Genomic DNA, 18657 nt, shown 5'->3' with positions numbered 1-18657 from the left:
TCAAACCCTCTTCGGATAAATGTATGGATTTGTAGAAATGAGGACGGTTTTAACTCCCCATTATAATACAGAACATCAAAGCTAAGAATTTACTGAACATGAATTTGTTTCACACCCTCTACTCGTAGACTAATGTATAAATTGTCAGGGTGCTGTTTCATCTCTCCAGCCTCCAGGACACATTTAGAACATCAAAGTTAAGAATTTACTTAACATGAATTTGTTTCAAACTCTCCTCCCAGACTAATGTATAAATTCCCAGGGGTACTGTGCTGTTTCATCTCTCCAGCCTCCACGAAACATTTAGAACATCAAAGCTAAGAATTTACCGAGCATGAATTTGTTTCAAACCCTCTCCTCCCAGACTAATGCAAATTCCCAGGGGTACTGTGTTGTTTCATCTCTCCAGCCTCCACGAAACATTTAGAACATCAAAGCTAAGAATTTACCGAGCATGAATTTGTTTCAAACCCTCTCCTCCCAGACTAATGCAAATTCCCAGGGGTACTGTGTTGTTTCATCTCTCCAGCCTCCACGAAACATTTAGAACATCAAAGCTAAGAATTTACCGAGCATGAATTTGTTTCAAACCCTCTCCTCCCAGACTAATGCAAATTCCCAGGGGTACTGTGTTGTTTCATCTCTCCAGCCTCCACGAAACATTTAGAACATCAAAGCTAAGAATTTACCGAGCATGAATTTGTTTCAAACCCTCTCCTCCCAGACTAATGCAAATTCCCAGGGGTACTGTGTTGTTTCATCTCTCCAGCCTCCACGAAACATTTAGAACATCAAAGCTAAGAATTTACCGAGCATGAATTTGTTTCAAACCCTCTCCTCCCAGACTAATGCAAATTCCCAGGGGTACTGTGTTGTTTCATCTCTCCAGCCTCCACGAAACATTTAGAACATCAAAGCTAAGAATTTACCGAGCATGAATTTGTTTCAAACCCTCTCCTCCCAGACTAATGCAAATTCCCAGGGGTACTGTGTTGTTTCATCTCTCCAGCCTCCACGAAACATTTAGAACATCAAAGCTAAGAATTTACCGAGCATGAATTTGTTTCAAACCCTCTCCTCCCAGACTAATGCAAATTCCCAGGGGTACTGTGTTGTTTCATCTCTCCAGCCTCCACGAAACATTTAGAACATCAAAGCTAAGAATTTACCGAGCATGAATTTGTTTCAAACCCTCTCCTCCCAGACTAATGTATAAATTCCCAGTGGTGTTGTTTCATCTCTCCAGCCTCCAGGACACATTTAGAACATCAAAGCTAAGAATTTACCGAGCATGAATTTGTTTCAAACCCTCTCCTCCCAGACTAATGTAAATTCCCAGGGGTACTGTGCTGTTTCATCTCTCCAGCCTCCAGGAAACATTTAGAACATCAAAGCTAAGAATTTACCGAGCATGAATTTGTTTCAAACCCTCTCCTCCCAGACTAATGCAAATTCCCAGGGGTACTGTGTTGTTTCATCTCTCCAGCCTCCACGAAACATTTAGAACATCAAAGCTAAGAATTTACCGAGCATGAATTTGTTTCAAACCCTCTCCTCCCAGACTAATGTATAAATTCCCAGGGGTACTGTGTTGTTTCATCTCTCCAGCCTCCACGAAACATTTAGAACATCAAAGCTAAGAATTTACCGAGCATGAATTTGTTTCAAACCCTCTCCTCCCAGACTAATGCAAATTCCCAGGGGTACTGTGTTGTTTCATCTCTCCAGCCTCCACGAAACATTTAGAACATCAAAGCTAAGAATTTACCGAGCATGAATTTGTTTCAAACCCTCTCCTCCCAGACTAATGTATAAATTCCCAGTGGTGTTGTTTCATCTCTCCAGCCTCCAGGACACATTTAGAACATCAAAGCTAAGAATTTACCGAGCATGAATTTGTTTCAAACCCTCTCCTCCCAGACTAATGTAAATTCCCAGGGGTACTGTGCTGTTTCATCTCTCCAGCCTCCAGGACACATTTAGAACTAAAAACATGAGTAAGACTATCAGAGTGACCAGATAACTAACTGTACTGTTTTTGTTTCAGCTGCACGTCGATGTACGTGGGAGAGTACTGCCAACACCCCAACCCCTGCCACACAGGCCCGGGACCTCGGTGTCAGAACGGTGGTACCTGCAACGTCCGCATCTCACCGACCCACGGCAGTCCCAGCTTCTGGTGTACTTGTCCCATTGGCTACTCCGCCTCTCTGTGTGAGATACCCATAGCCAACTCGTGCGACTCCGACCCGTGCCTCAACGGCGGGACTTGCTCTCTGACAGCTCTGGACAAGTACACTTGTACATGCGCTCCTGGGTTTACCGGTGAGTTGATAGAGTTATTGGTCAAAGATGTTGGATGATTTGATGTTGAAAAGCCAGTGAGACAAATAACTAAATACTTTGAATACTTTTTCAATGAAATGGTGACCATACAAAGTAGGTATTTTTAGCCAAGTGTTGGAGATGAGTGTAGGATGAGTGGCGCGATCTTGTAGTCTTGTTAGGAAATAAGGCCGACATATACCTTAGACACAGCTGTTAATTAATAGCCCATACAGCTAATGACAACTAAGCGAGCTACAGTTTATAGTGCAATCCGAACCACATTTTTGCCATGGATGAATTGGTCTAATTTTCAGGATAGTACTGCGGATAGTCGTAGTACTCACTCGTGCGGACGTTAATCCACACCAGGGAGTGTCGAATCCACAGTTCATGCCTATAAATATCCACAATTCGTAACCTCCTAGTAGCTGGATTACTGGACGACGCCACCCGTCCCAGTTCTTATATAGGCCTATGTGGATAATAATAATAAATATAAAATGTAGTGAATCAATGTGTGGTATTGCTCCAGGGTTTACCATTGAGTTCGGAAAATGTGATTCGTAGGTTTAAGGGATAAGTTATTGGCCAAAGTTGTATGGCAGATTTAATGTTGAAAAATGAGTGAGATAATTTTTTTAATGCTAGCATATGTAGAGAAGCAATGTGTGGTATCGCTTCGGTTTTGTTCCCGGTGAGTTGAAAGTAAATTGTGATTTATTAATAGCTTTAAAAGATGGGTGGGGAATTGGACGAATATCGTTGGGAGAATTTATATTGAAGTTTTAGGTTAAGTGAAAATCCTCACAGACTAGTATGACAAGAGTATGGGTGGTTTTGCTCTTCTGGGTTTGTACCAGTAGTAATTGTTACACTATGTTGTTAGTGATGGGGAGGAACATTTGTCAAATATATTTAGGGTGATTTTACGTCTAAAAGCCAACGAAATAAATATTGTTTCAGGCTAACATGAAAATAAGATTGTGCTATTGCTCCTGACTGGCTTCAATCATCGATGGGTTTAAAATTGAACGTACGTTTATTGGGGTTAAACTTAAAGGTTTTTATTCAGAAAATTAAGTACAAGTATTTCAGTTTAATTATTTTGTCTAGACAAAGTGATGATAACTTCGGCCATCTGAATCTCTTGGGCATTTATAATTAGATACTGGTCTTCTTTTAGATGAACATGTCTAAATATCTGTCCAAGTGAAGGATGATAACCTTGCGTCTGATTGTTTAGAAAATTTAATTTGAAATCAATATACAATCTGATTTATATTTAAAAACGCCTGATCTGACATAGTGATCCGAAATCCTTGAAATTTTACTAGTTTCGATTTACGAAAACGTAATTCATCCTTTATTCCGCAGTCGTCGTATTTTATTCTAGTACTGAGCTTAAATTAGTCATCATAATTCAAATAAATTGACCAATAGTTAAGCTGTGTGGCAAATAGATTAGAAAGTATGGAGATATAAAACCGTTCCAACCCGCAGGGGTTTGGATTTCAAAGGGTCAATAAGATTGCAATTGTCGAGGACTGGTTTATGGATGAAATATCATGTAAAATGTTGCTCCTGGGACTATCGGTGAGTTAGGAATCCTGGAGTTTATAAACTATATTGAAAAGATAATAAAGATGTGTGATGGAGAATCTAAATGAGGCAATTGTAATGATTAGAGGCTTCTCACGTTGAGAGAAATTTAAAACGCTTCCCAGCTTATGCTAGAAGATAGATAGTTTTGCAGAGAATATCATTATCATTGATTGTTATAATAGATAGTAGACAATGGACTAAGAAACAAACTTAGTAGTACAGTTTGGACCATTGACTGTTGGGTGTTGTATCAAAAGTCAAAAGGTTGGACACACTGAAACCAATATTTTTACAACATAGATAACACCTTTACATCAAAATGTTTACCTTCAGTAACAATTTGATTGTTGAAAAGTCAAAATTTTGATTATTCAGTGTTAGTCAGTTTTGGACAAGGAAAGAAGTCTTCACCGAGGACAAAATTTTCTTCAGAATATCTATACTTTCTAAATGTGCAATTTTAACAGTTAATGATGCTGAAGTTTATCTATTTGTCATTTAAAACTCTTGTGTTCCTAAGTAACCCCAATCACAGAAAACATACTACTATAACCCAGAATGCCAACCGCATGGTAAAAAGCATTAAGCGTTTTGAGAGAGCTTTGCCTGTCAATCCGTAGACAGCGCCACCAGCGTTGCTATGCTGAGTGCATGGCAACGCTGGTGGCGCTGCCTACGGATTGACAGGCAAAGCTCTCTCAAAACGCTCAATGCTTTTTACCATGCGGTTGGCATTCTGGGTTATAGTAGTATGTTTTCTGTGCCCCAATGCAATTACAACGCTGAGGTCATTGATACGGTATTGCGTTGCCTCAGTCTTGTGTCCGTCTCAAACCTCCTCTCAGTCCCATGAACTACAACCAAGGCCGGATGTGAATGTAAATCAAACCTTCGGATCTTCAGTGCCAGTTGCCCAACACGGCAAATATCCAGGCCTATCTTCTCACTCTCAGTCTAGTTTATGAATGTTGAATGCCACAGTATGAGTTAGGGATGCCCCTTAAATTGTGTGAAGCTCTGAGGGTTCTATCAAACATTTTGTATTCTTCTCGGCCAAAACATTTGTTACTTATTGTTGGCCCTACAGATGTGTTAGTTTATTTAATTTGGATTGGAAACGTGTTGATTGCTAAAGATTGCTTTTCTAAAACTTTGGTTTGGCTTTTCTAAAAACACAATTGGTTTTGTTGTAAGTCTTCATACAAGTGTCAGCAGTTTAGACATTGAAGAAGTAAACAAGATTTTTAAAATCTAGTCAAAGATTAGTCTAAAGCTACACATAATACCCTGAGTAGTCTATTCGTTGCGCCGCCTTCGGTCCACCATATATTCGGACATCCATATTGATCAACAAGTTTTTTTCTTCCTGATAAACGTTTGTTTCTTCAATAAACCATGATTGTATAATGGTTGCATGATGGTCGAGATCACATGCATGAAAGGTCCATTATAGTGAATCTCCCTTAGGGAAGTAGCCGTTAAAATTAAAATGTTAACTTTTAATAATTTCTAGGACAGTACGTGGTGGTGGTAAATCTCAATGATGACTGCATGAAGAGAATGATTGTTATTCCATCGGTTGATACGACATTACTGATAAGACGTACATCGGTAGCCCCAAAGTTTACTAACTCATACAACCGATCACCCTATTACCACGAGAGAATTTAGTAGATACATCCCGAGTGTTTAGTCAGTGTGTATCGATATCACATTCACGAGATTCAATCACAGAGATGCTCGGAGGGTTGGAGCACACAATGGATGTTGACCAATAGCGAAAGGTCTGATCGTGCCTGCTAGAGCCTTGTGTCCCGTCATACAGTCATCAGCCATCACCGCTAGCTATTCATCCATCATCATGCGATCATGCGTTCATCCGACAGTCGACGTCAACGGTGTCGGATAGAGGTATATTCAACAGCGCGTGTGCACCAGTGTTGCACCAGTCGTTTGGTTCACTACACATCGCTGATCGAAACTCGTGATGAGTTGTACACGTCTTCTTTTGCGATTTTCGGTCAATTCGCTTGGCAAGAATACCAGTGGAACGCCATTACCATTGCTTCAATTGCTTAGGGGTGGGAGCCGTCTAGAATTTGTGGACTAAATGATTATGGCGATGGAGGCGAGATGAAGTCGTAGAGCGGGACCGCAAAACCGCTAAACCAGATTATTCCGCAACCCCTAGGCTAGCCCGAAGTAATGTGAAACCTATCCAGGGCTAGCGTCCAAGACAAAAAGATTATGGCAATGGCGTTAGGATTGACCACGATGGGAGATCGTTGGATACCACAATTACGGATTCACAAAGTTAACCTGTGTTATCGTGAAGTAACTTGACGCAGACTACGTTCATACCATTGTGATACAGTATGATCTTCGCTGTCCAGTCGCTAGACGCCAGTGACGTGTGTGGCCGAGATGTATGTTATATACCGGTGTCAGTAGGTGGCCGCTTTCACCAGATAGCCTGCTCTGGTCAACTAATTAATGCAATGAGCAGCTGCTCGTATTTTGACGCTAACACTTTGCAGTATATCAATCTGCATGCGAGGCTCATGTTGCGTAGTGCATCCATTTAAGGTTAATCCTTGCGGTGTGTTGAAACCTGAACATTTTAAGGCGATTGAAGATGATCTTATACTTACTGAATTAGTAGTGTGATATTATAGTGTGACAAAACATATTATGGCTATAGGCTAATGTGTAAATGCGTAATTTGTCTTTGTCCTTGTTCATAGATAAATAAATAAAAATATGTATTTTATTAGAAAGCGTTTATCAGTACAAAATGTTTTACAACGACTCTTGTCATTTAACTTATAGTAACTTAAATCTAACATAAAAAAACACAGATTGATAATGTACTTAGCCTAGAGCGGTCGGTTGTCTACGTCTAAAAGCTGGGGCACCCAACAACTTGAGGTGACAGGGGAGTTCGGTCCAAAGTAGAAAAACCTTTCCTACCTACTTCCAGCTTAACTTAGAAAAAGTGAAGCTGCTTGTCCTGTCGGGTATTGCGCTGAGACACCCGAAGATCGTAGGTCAGTTTAGATAGGATTGTTTATACAGCGTGAATGTGGAATTCCCCCAGAAAAACTCGTGTCTTCAACACCAAACAGATTACTTTACATGTCGTTTGTAAACGATATTCTGTTTGCTGGGGTTGTTATTGGGTTTCTAAAGCCCCGAAAGCCATCACGACACCGTTCACAAGACACGCCTCCGGGCGTAAACAACGACACGAGGTAGTTTTCCACCGAACTGTGGGAATTGTACCATCACATTTGCCTATCGCACCGTAGGGTTAATGTGTTTTTGTATAGTGCGAAATTTCTTGTGATCTCCACTAGATTTTCTTTTATCTGTTGAAAATGTCCGAGGAATTTAGATCAAGCTTACAGACAAGAACGGAAAACCTATTGGACTCGCCAATTTTATAAATATTTGAAAATGTTACGATACGTAATTGTTATAATCCAAAATATGGAATTCAATATTTAGAGCACGGTAATGTGCTACTCAGTATTAAAAAATTTCCGAAAACATTGAACGTGTTGGAATCGGATCTGTCCAATAGGAAGATTTTGAGAAATATCTCGACATAATTTAAATTATCATACCCTACTTGAATGTTAACATCCACTATGCGTGGTTTAAAATTATCCAGAATTATTTTAAATAGTAACTTCATCGTAGTTGCCGCCACGAGTGAAAGGTTGCTCCAGGTCTTTTAACGTATATGTGTTTTGTCTTTGCGTTGCGTTTTAAGCATTAAAATCATTGATAGCGATTGTCACTGATGCACACGCTTCATCAAAAGTCTCTTTGACTGGAGATATGTTGTACATAACTCAATTTTGAATACATTTAAATCTACAGAATCATTTTTAATATTTGTATAAATAAACGTGGATATTGTGAGCTGAACCTCTTTCTTGGTCAATTTATTTTTTTTCGTTTGGATAATACCTGTGCAGGGAGTTTTGTGATCTTTCAGTCCAGGGAGCAGATTCCCCACTGGACTGAGGCGATCGTAAACTGTTTTGAATAGTCAACAAGTCATTGGCCCAGTTTCGTGGTGTCCTATTCAATTTTGCCAAATTTGTTTTCAACTTCGATACTGCAAGCTCCTTCCATGTACACTGTGTTGCCTAACTTTTCAGCGACCTCTCAAATTCCCGCCGCTGCTGACTGCACCAAAATGACGTCAATATCCTCATAGACACTATTTACAAGTGTGTGTATCTATGTTACAGGCGCACATTGCGAGTTGAAGGACTACTGCGCCTCTATGCCGTGTCGTAACGGCGCAACTTGTGTATCACTGGAGGACTCGTACAAGTGCAACTGCGCCGCTGGCTTCAGAGGTCCAACGTGCAACGAGGACATTGTAGAATGTCTCAACAGCCCTTGTGTGCACGGCAAGTGCCGCAACACGCACGGATCTTACACGTAAGTTCATCTTGCTATTTGATGTGTCATACGTTTTGTGTTAGGGGTTCAAACCCTGGTCTGTTTGTAGCGTAGACCTTTTACTCGCCTTTGGCTCGCCCCAGGCCCCCTTTTAACTATAGTCATGAGAAATGGTCACGGGGATAGTATTTTGTCCGGGATTTTTTTCTGCGTTTAACCCAATGATAACTTCGCAGTTCCAAAGTATTAAAGAACAATGACATATGTGGCATCTGGGTCTAGAGTCGAACTGTGATCGAACCAGCAACCTGGAGATTTGATGGTGTGCAATAACCACTTAGCTAGCTAGAGAATTTTGTGAGTTGCCACATTGTCTTCTCTCAGGTGCACACGGAAAATACGCTCATATCTCAGAACAGGATCATAATCATGTTATTCTGTGCAAATGTGAAAAGAAAAAAACAATTCCGGGCTAGAGCCCAGTGTCCAAGGACAACTTATAAAGCTTCTACTGTATTAAGTAATATTTTTCATTATTTCTGTTTCATAGTTTGCTTATTAATACATCAATACATCTTTCATTCAGCTACACGTTATGGAACCATTCCTTGTTCAGAAATCTAAATAACCAAATCAACCCTTGATCTGTCGACTGATCTGTCGAAACGAATTTTAAATGTGATATGCTTAGCATTCGTTTAATCTCTGTAGACGCCACGGCCTATTTTTAAACACACCAGTTTCGATATTGTTTATTGTTTTGTTTATGATGAAATTAAGTTTCATCCTCTTATGGTATTATAGATGCTGCAATTTCCACACTTGAGAGCATACAGAGGTTCCGAGTTGAGATTGCATGCACCGCCTCCTAGTAATCCCAACACGTAGTAAACCACTTGCACGCTTGGCGAGATCCCCGCGTAAATAGAAGTTGTTATCGCAGGATTACCCGCGGATGTCGCCTTAACAGTAATGCAAGGACGAGTGGCGAAAGGATCTGCATCCATGGCTGGCCTTCGTAAACACCATGCCGGATGCTGATACTAGCAGTACTAGGAGCCGTTCTGCAGTTGTCGCGACAATGAATAAAATATCAGTGCGGTTACTCACGCTCGCAAAGGTCGCAGGTCCAATCCTGATTGTTATCTTGATAGGGAAAACAGTTACGGACAGTTAGAAGCTGTGTGGATGCGTCAACTTTGGGGAAGTGGAAGGGAGAGGATTGAATTTATAGAAGATAAACGGCGTAAGCAAACTGTCGCGTACGTTTTCCTAGGTTTCCTAATGGTTGAAAATCGGCGGGGGTTACGTTATTCTGTGGGTTTTAAGGAAAAGAATCACTGTTTAAAATCAAATTTCCATAAATAATGAAAAACTTTTGTAGATAGCCTACTATACTGTACTTCAAATGGTAAATTTCATTAAAATGGAAGTACGTGTGGTATGTAGCACTGTTCACATCTACCCACACAAAAACAGACATCATTTTCAAAACCCCCTTATGGGTTCAGGTGGACCCAAAACTGATATTTACACTTGAAACTCAAACTCGAAAATTTTTACAAATATAGGCCTACCATGTATACTTTCTCCACGTTCTACGTACAGGGGGTGAGAGCAAACACGTTGGATTTCTGTCAGTTATGACTTTAGTATTGGAAGGGTTTATAGTATTGATTGCATTGAGGGATATCAGAGTAACTATTGTCGAGAATCGTATTCTATGAATTTGATAACTTGACTAGAAGTTGTTGTAACAGAAGAAAACACCATAGTAGATATTCGAGGGTTGTTCCTCTGCAATAATGGTGTTATGTCCTCAACTCCTCTGACATTATAATAAGTCATGGTTTATTTAAGATTTTTGAAGTAGCACAGAATATTTGTTCCGTTGCAGGAAGGTAAAAAGTAGTAATTTCAGCCGTTGACCTAAGATAATAATTAGAGGACATAAGCCTTTATGGCTTTTAGACTTTGCGTCAATTAAACTGTAGCTGACTGTGTCGATGCGAAACCAACACCTATATAGCCCTGAAAGAACAAACTGTAATGTTTTCCCTGCCGTTTATATGATCTGCTATGCAATTTAAGAAGTTGTGTGTTATTTATTAGTAAAGTATCACTAATTTTACTCCAATAAACAGTTCAAACCTTTCCGCAACTACAAATTTATTTCCCCATGAAACTTATCAAGAGTAATGCTTTTTGGTAGTTTGGATATGGACTAGACTAATACGACTGTCCGAAGAAACATCAGTATCTGTGATGACATCGGATCAAAACACGATTCTATTATGGAGACGGATCTTTCCTTGTCATATTATTAAAAACATATTAGCCTAGGTTTCAATTTACATCAGCTAGTGATAGCTCTTAATCTAAAATAAATATATTATATAAAGCTGTTGATTCAATTATTAAAATTAAAACTTTTTAGTTGAGAACGAAACACAAGTTTGGTAAAAGAGTTAAATGTGTAATCAGCAAAGATGAACGCATTTTTATCATGTGGTAAATCAGTAAATTTTAAGTGAAGGTCTTTGGGAAACACAGGAGTTGTGGCTCGCACGTTGTCATTGAAAAATGAGAATCAGTTCACTTGAGACGTGGGTCGTAAGTTTGTCGCTGAAGTGCATGTCGCACCTTCACTTTCTCCTGTTATCTTCAGTATCATTTGCTGCCGGAAAGTGTATTAGTTGGTCGTTATATTAGTACATGTAATAGCCATAGCACTTAAAAGTTCCATTCTACTAAAGTCGTGAAATAAATTAAACCAGCCAAATTTATCGTGTTGTCATTGTACTGCCTCCGTTCTCATTTGCAAGCACCCTTATGTGTCTTGTGTGCTTCTCCATCTTTTGAACAAGTCCAATAAACGTCCGTTTAAAAGGACTGTTCACACCGGCGTAGCCAGACGTATTAATACTTTTTTGGAATACGTAGCTGACGTAGCTCTTAATGTAATTCATAGAGAGTGTTCACACCGGCGTATTAATACGTGAGCTACGGAAGCTACGGCGCTGCCGCTACGCCGGCTAGCTACGCGTAGCTCGCATCGCCGAATACGCGCATGCGCACTAGCACACCGGACTGTCACCGCCACCCTCCCTCCACCTTATAATTAATTTATTTAAGCGGTAAATGTTGGATTATAACACAAAAATTAAGAATCACTTTAAAAAATCATTAAATCACTATAACATAACAACCTTAAGAAAACTTTATATGATCAATATAATAATACTTCATCATACGAGTACCTAATGTTCACTAACATTTTGCTTGTAAATCTCCTTATCAAAAAAGTCGTCTCTCTATGGCTTATTATGGCTCATATTGTGGGCTGATATTTATGAAACATTAATGAATTATTTTTAGACATAGGCCTACGTCTTACTTACACCATAGAATATTTTATCATGTAATCCATGGATGAGCAAAATTATTGCATGTTTTCTGATAATATTTATTTTATATTATAATATATCACAAGTTTTATAGTCTACTACTGTATATACGGCCTAAAATTAGAGTGAAACATGTTTGTCAACATTAACTGATTAATCAACAGACTATTCAGAGTATACTATAAAAGCAGCAATTGAACCGTGACAATCTTAACTGAAATCCATAAAACGCTAATAAAAATAAACAGTAAAATTACCAAATATAAAATAATATAATAAAATAAACCAACAACAGCCGGCTCACCGGCTACGTAGCCGTCAGACGTAGCTGCGGTGTGAACAGTGCACGGGCGACGTATTAATACACCGAATACGTCTGCAGACGTCGGGCTACGCCGGTGTGAACAGGCCTTAACTAAAGGGACTCTTACCGTGTGTTGCCTTTTCCTAGACGTAAGGATTGAAATTCGTGTCTCAAACCCGTTTATATTATGTTCAATAATTTTCGGTCACACAGCTAGGCCGTGGGACGGTTCAACAAGGTGACGGTGGGCCCAGTTAGTTGTAGGACGCTTTATGTATTCACGCCCTGCCGATAATGGTTCAAATTGTTGTGAGGCGGCATTTTGAATTGTAAATGGCGGAGGGCGGACGGCCTAGTTGGGAGTGCGACAATGTTACCCGCCTACTACCTGCTAACAAGGCCTTGTTAGACATTCTCATCATACTGCAAGCCTACAAGCCCACTAGCTCGTGAGTCATTGCCGACTAACAAGTTGCGACGAATAATTGTGTGTTAAAATGGTGGTTAGCGGATTCCTCAGCTTCGACGGTGTAGTTAGGCATATTCCAAAAATTGGAAAACTTCCCAGCTTCTTTTTACGAACTTGTTACTGTTAAGTTGAACATTTCGATCTTGCACTTAGCTCAACAATAAAGCAAATACTTCAGTTGCACATTTTGTCAATCTTCTGATTGTTGTTTATTTTTGAAGAACGTTATTGATTACGGAATGGACGATTGTTAACTATTACTGTATTTGTTGGATAATCTTGAAACTTTCGAGAACCTCGATTTGAATGGAATGCTGGCGAGAATACGTTTACAAAGTAGGGATTACTGTATTCGTCAAATGATTGAAAGGACGCAAAGAACTTGGATGAATTATGAACGTTGTAAACTTGAATTATTTGTCATTCGGATGATATCATATTACCAAACATTTTTCAGATCCCGAAGTGGCAATGTATCTGATTAGCCTTGTAAACCGTGTTTTAGCCGATCGGTGTAAATCAAGTTAACGGCGTTCTCAAGAATCGAGTTTCGAGAGGTTTTTTATAACCTCTTCTTTCTATTTGGAGGCTTGTTATCTCTCTTACATACACTTTCTGTATGTCAACCTATTTTGCTCAACGAATATAGTGTCATCAAGAATTGAATGCCTTCCAAAATAATTTCTCATCGACGGTGTGATGACATTATGTTGTTAATTTATTTCTAGGATATTTTATTTGTAGGACAAGGGCAACTACAGTTTATTTGGAAACTTTTTTCCCTAGAATTCTCATCCTGACATTTTCTTTTGTTTCAGATGCACGTGCGAGCCCGGCTACACAGGCAAGAACTGCGAGAGCGAGTACATCCCTTGCGATCCATCCCCTTGTCTCAACGACGGCGCTTGCAAACAGATAGACAATCTCAACTACGAGTGTCAGTGCGTTACAGGTAAGCCTTTCACAACGATCTAGCCACCAGATAGCTATACTGTAGACTGTAACTCGACCTAGTTTAGCGCTATCTGTCCACAGACAGCACACACGCGGTTTATCGTGGTTGTAATACTGGTTGACGACGACCCGAGTCATATCGCAGCTTCCTGCTTCTGCATGTTGTGAGCTTCGAAGATGCAATTTACATTTTAGATGGCACATTCCTATCTCCTTTACTGGGAGAATAGGTTCCGTGCAAAATGTATCTTCCAATTTTTGATGACAGAAGAAAGACAGGAACGCTGGGACGTTGAAGTTGCTATTGTTTTTACACTCAAAATGAAAGTCTTCTTACAGCACTCACTTAAAATAGATACAGCTTAACTGAACTATCCCTTGAAAAGTGAATAAACATAGTATTAGTATCGTTGTGACGATCCTAATAATCACCTACAACCAAAATACATCAAACGAAAACAATCTTAGAAAGAATCCTGATTTAGAAATTAGATACTAGAATCTTGGAAACGTGGTTAAGAAAGTTGAAACAGGCTGAGAATGTGTTTATTTTACACAGAAAATCCTGTAAACCTGATTTTACAAAAAGTTCTCACCTTAAGATGACACAAATCTTCGAAACCGCCTACGACAAACCTGTGTCACCCCTACATTTGAAACCCCTTTGGCCCTTTCAGTTGCAACGGTTCTTTTCAATCTGGCGCTATTCAAACGTAGGGCAGAGATTTGCCAACTGTTGATGCCAGGAGGGCGACGAGACACCTGCCTAGGAACCGGATGTTTAACACACGTGGTCCACGGTCGTCCAGACTAAGCTTCCAAATCTACACGTGGGCATGCAGGGCTGCCAATAATTACAAACAAAATAACCCTAGACATCCTTTGAGTACCTGATTCGGTCATGACTGTGGTAAAGTGATAGATTGGTAGCCACTCTACAGCTTTATTTTATTGTTTACTAATTGCACAGTAAATTGCTGGTCTTTTTAGTGTCTCTATATTCGGTACGTAAGGGTTGGGTAAATTCCTAGCATATCCACTAAAGTTTTTACGAGTTTTAGAGATTTTGAGATGAACTCGTGCAAAATGCAACTGAGAAAACTTTATTTAAAAAAAAAAACCATATTATAGTGACAAGACTGTAATAATTATGTTCTTTCTTACTCAAGTAGTACATCCATTTTTTATAAGCGCAATTGTTTGCACACTTTACATGTATGATCTACTCTACTTTTATCAATATGAATATAGGGAAGGCACTTTCAATTTTGCATATCGGATATGGCTTTGAAAGGATTGTTCCCTGCCAAACTTAGAAGATTGTTTTCTCATACATTGGCTGACTTTAATGACTAAACCCCTTCTCCATTGCTTGTCTTTGGTTGCATGACTGATGATTTGCCTACGGCGCGGCGAGAGTTGTTGAGATAATTGTCTAGGTTTCACCATCTTCGGCTGTAGAGGGCGGAGCTACGGTCATAGACGCAACTTTATCGTTATTTATTGACGGTCATAGAAGCGGTTAATATCTGTTGATAACCTTCGTTATTGCTATTGGGGAGTTTTACTGTGTGACAAGACGTCCTAATGAGCAACGGGATAAAGTTTGAAGTAGAAAAGTGTCGAGTCATTGTATAGTTTCGAATTATATATTTTGCTTTGTGTTCAGCAAAGCAGTATCGTTACTTAATAAGAACTTGTGCAGACCTAACTTTTAAATTAACACTTGTTGCCTGAATTAGTATTTAGTATTTTTTAATTGACTTGAGAGGATTTAACGAGAGTTTCTCAGCGATGGCTCTGGCTGTTTCAAAAGAAGTGCGACTGTTCCTTTGACTATTAATACAACTTCAGTGTCCAATAGTGAATGGGATTACGTACTGCTAGTTTGTAGCTTTGTGTTGTTCTTGATTTAGCATGTATTCATTCTCTTACGTTGTTGCACATCATTGTTTACTAATGAAATTTGACCAATGTAATGGAATGCAAATAAGGTTGTAAAAGACGGTCGCCACACTCATGGTTGGCATCTTTCTTCCTTTCCCTCTTGTGCAATTCTGAGTCCTTTTCTTCCTCCATTCATTCTGTTTTTTCGTTCTGACTCTAGTAAAAATACTGCAGTTCTAAACATTATGCAGTTAAAAGTCTTTTTCGTATTTTTGATTCCAAAATGTTGCATTCGTTTGAAATCGTGTTTAACAAATTAGGGTTTAAATTACTTGTTTGCTGTCAAAATGACTCCTTGTTGTTTAAATTGAGCAACCAGATAATTTTAACCTTTATTCATCAATTCAGATGACCAAGAAGCCAAACAATCATGATCAAATTTTCACGCTCTTAAGATTTCTCACTAGTATAGTTAAACGCGTATTTAGTAAGGATCCACCCATCTACCTTTCGTGACTTGCTTCTTCCTTTCTGTATTAGTTTTGTCAAAAAAAAAACTCATGTTGATGAATAAACATATCGTTAATTTTGAATACCTATCCAGGTTCATCACTTATCCATTGTCTTTAGATTTTGACGTACTAGGTTCGTAGTCATTTTTGCCTACTTTTGTTACAACTTTTCAACTATTCATTCGGATACACACAAGGAAATCTCACTACTCTGACCTTGTTTATCCACTATTCCCTCATGACTACTACAACATCGTCGTTTTCACCCACTATAATCACGCCCTCTAGCTTCCTCTAATCCACCCCGAGGACTTTCGCAAGCCGGTCGCATTTGTGTAACAGTTTGACCCCGGGTTATTTTCCCCACCAGTGATACAGTACCTGGAAAACAGTCTGGCCTGGAGCGGATCTGAGCTGGGCGACCGCAGCTCCAGCCGCAGCCGCGGATGACTTGTTTGGTTGGAATGCGGCCTTCCTCGTCCCGTCTACTACCCGCGCTGCAAACATCAACCCTCTGCTGTTGTTCTGTATTTAGTTGGCTATGCAGCATATCTCGCTTGTTAGAGAATGTTCTGCTCTTTGGTGTCTTGAAGTGTGTCCTTGCAGTTTTGTTGGGTTGATCGATGCACATGGATTTTTTTTCTAAGACGCTAGGCATGAGCCTGGGATTGTTTTCCACATTACTTCAGGACATCACATTTTTTACCTTTTTCACATTTTCATGGATTTAGGCTAGACTTAGGGGTTGCGGCATTATCACTTCGATCAAATCCATTTGGTGACTTGGCGGGTATCGAACCCGGGACCTCAGGGACTAAAGTCCCGCGCTCTACCACTACGCCAGCTCGCTCCCCGCACATGGATTAAGTACCATCGTAACTAATTGTTTACCAATTAATTGGTAATTGTACTAATTGTTTGTTGTAACCAGGACTTATATTTATTTACTGTTTAGTTGGATTTGCAGCTTTTTAAGTTTTTTCTATTTTGCTCATAATCGCGTATTAACCACCTTATGTTGGTCAAATCTTCTATAAAATTACGTGGCCATCGTTGGAAAGGATACACTCTCTTCTCTTGTTTTATAATTAACTGGATTTGCAAAATTTGTTGCAATAAGTTTGGAAACATTTTGCTCTTTAATTTCGAAAGTGTTTTGAATTTATGTATATAGAATCGTTCTTAGCAAATCGTTCAAATTTTAGATTTTATTTTGTACTATCTACTGTATGTTTAGTTGTCTTTGTAGTTTGATATGTTGTTCACTAGGAGGATTTTATATTTCTTATATACAGTAGTAGTAAAATTTTAAATCGCTTGAACCTATAAACAACACCTATAAACAATTGGGGAAAACTCTACATCACAGACAATATGCTATACATGTTTTTGCGACACCGTTTTTGTGGGTGGGGTTTTACAACCCCTCCCCTATCCGTGTTAACTCTTAGCAAAAATACCCCACCTTGAAATACTAAAATATAGCTCAACCTTAGGAGCCAATGTGATTCCCACGGAGGGCGCCCTAGGTTGCTAGGTCTATCCGTCTCGCATGAATATTTCACCAACCTTCTGCGATTGCTGGTATCAGACCCGTCATTACTGTACCAACAATGCATGCAAATCTCGCTTATTATGTGTTATGAACTGCGCCCCCTCGCATTACCGAATCCTCCGGTCCATGGTCCACCGTCGCACGATCCGCTCCGAGGTGAAACGTAAACACGCGGACCGAACTGGACTGGAGTGAGAACGAGGAGTGAGTGTGCTCTAGGAAAGGCAACCTTAAGTTTTGGGGATTAATTAGCACAACACAGATTGTTGATTCACTGAAATAAAGTATAAGAGGCAGTTGAAATCAAAATTCTTGAATTCATAGTCTGTAAAATTAGGAGCTCATGCTATTCTTACTTTAGAACAGTACCTTTCACATGGTCGGCAACACTGTCAAATTGATTAATGAATAACCTTGGACAGTTTAAGCAGATATTGATTGACCCAATTTTAATTATTAGGAATGCATTTGAATCTGGGTATCAGCTGAACCGATGTTTCCTGGGAAATGATCGATTGCTCTTGCAAAAAGTTCATTTATTGTACAGGTCACCACATTTTGGGGGTGATATAGGCATAGGAAGTACAATAATACATCCATATTATACCATTGCAACCTGTTCATTGTGGTATTATACTTCCTAAGTTCCTAAGATTCCTAAATTTGAACAATTTTGTCTAATTCCTTTTCGAAGCACATCGTGATCAAATCTCGATCCCGTTTCCCCTCCAGCATATCCTCCTATGGCATTACACTCCCGATACTTTCCCACTCAACCTCCGGAATGCTGGAAACGGCGGTAAATCGGCGGCAATGACGTAACCTTGTCGGGAAATGTGGGATACCGGAGTGTCGGTCTGGTGGCCGGCGGCGCAGCGCATAAATGTTTCTAAATGGTATACCAGGGTTCGTGTAGCCCTAATGATAAAGTATAGCGGCGTCGTGGTCGTCGTGGTCCCCTACAGGCGCGCACGATGTCTTCCCCCCCTCGCCCCTCGCCAGGTCGTAGTGGCGTTCACTGACCGCGGCTGTATTGTGTGGTTTGGTTATCATCTCGTGCGGTTTCCAAGTTGCTTTCTAATCGGGCGTTTCAATTACTGTAGGTGGTGGATGACATGAAGAATTGTTTTGTTTATCAACATGCATCTTTACGTTTCTGAACTTTCCAAACTTCGTATACCTTTTGTAAGATCAAGTCATTAATCGATGACCAAATGATG

The 18657-nt window shown here is 39.7% G+C and overlaps 1 protein-coding gene across 1 annotated transcript in view; it reads left to right on the top strand.

Annotated features, from left to right (window-relative positions):
* LOC128992717 (neurogenic locus Notch protein) overlaps positions 1-18657 on the top strand; it is a 138057-nt gene that overhangs the window by 65225 nt on the left and 54175 nt on the right. The window contains exons 3-5 of the mRNA XM_054416438.1: positions 2048-2325; positions 8193-8388; positions 13348-13481. Of these exons, the coding sequence (XP_054272413.1) occupies positions 2048-2325; positions 8193-8388; positions 13348-13481 (608 nt within the window). The remainder of the gene's footprint in view (positions 1-2047; positions 2326-8192; positions 8389-13347; positions 13482-18657) is intronic.

This window comes from Macrosteles quadrilineatus, unplaced genomic scaffold, assembly GCF_028750875.1.
Source record: "Macrosteles quadrilineatus isolate MER2022 unplaced genomic scaffold, UCM_ALF_1.0 Scaffold_4__1_contigs__length_99947679, whole genome shotgun sequence".
NCBI lineage: Eukaryota > Metazoa > Arthropoda > Insecta > Hemiptera > Cicadellidae > Macrosteles > Macrosteles quadrilineatus.
The sequence above is the reverse complement of the archived record's forward strand: the minus strand, read 5'-3'. Positions and strand labels throughout refer to the sequence as shown.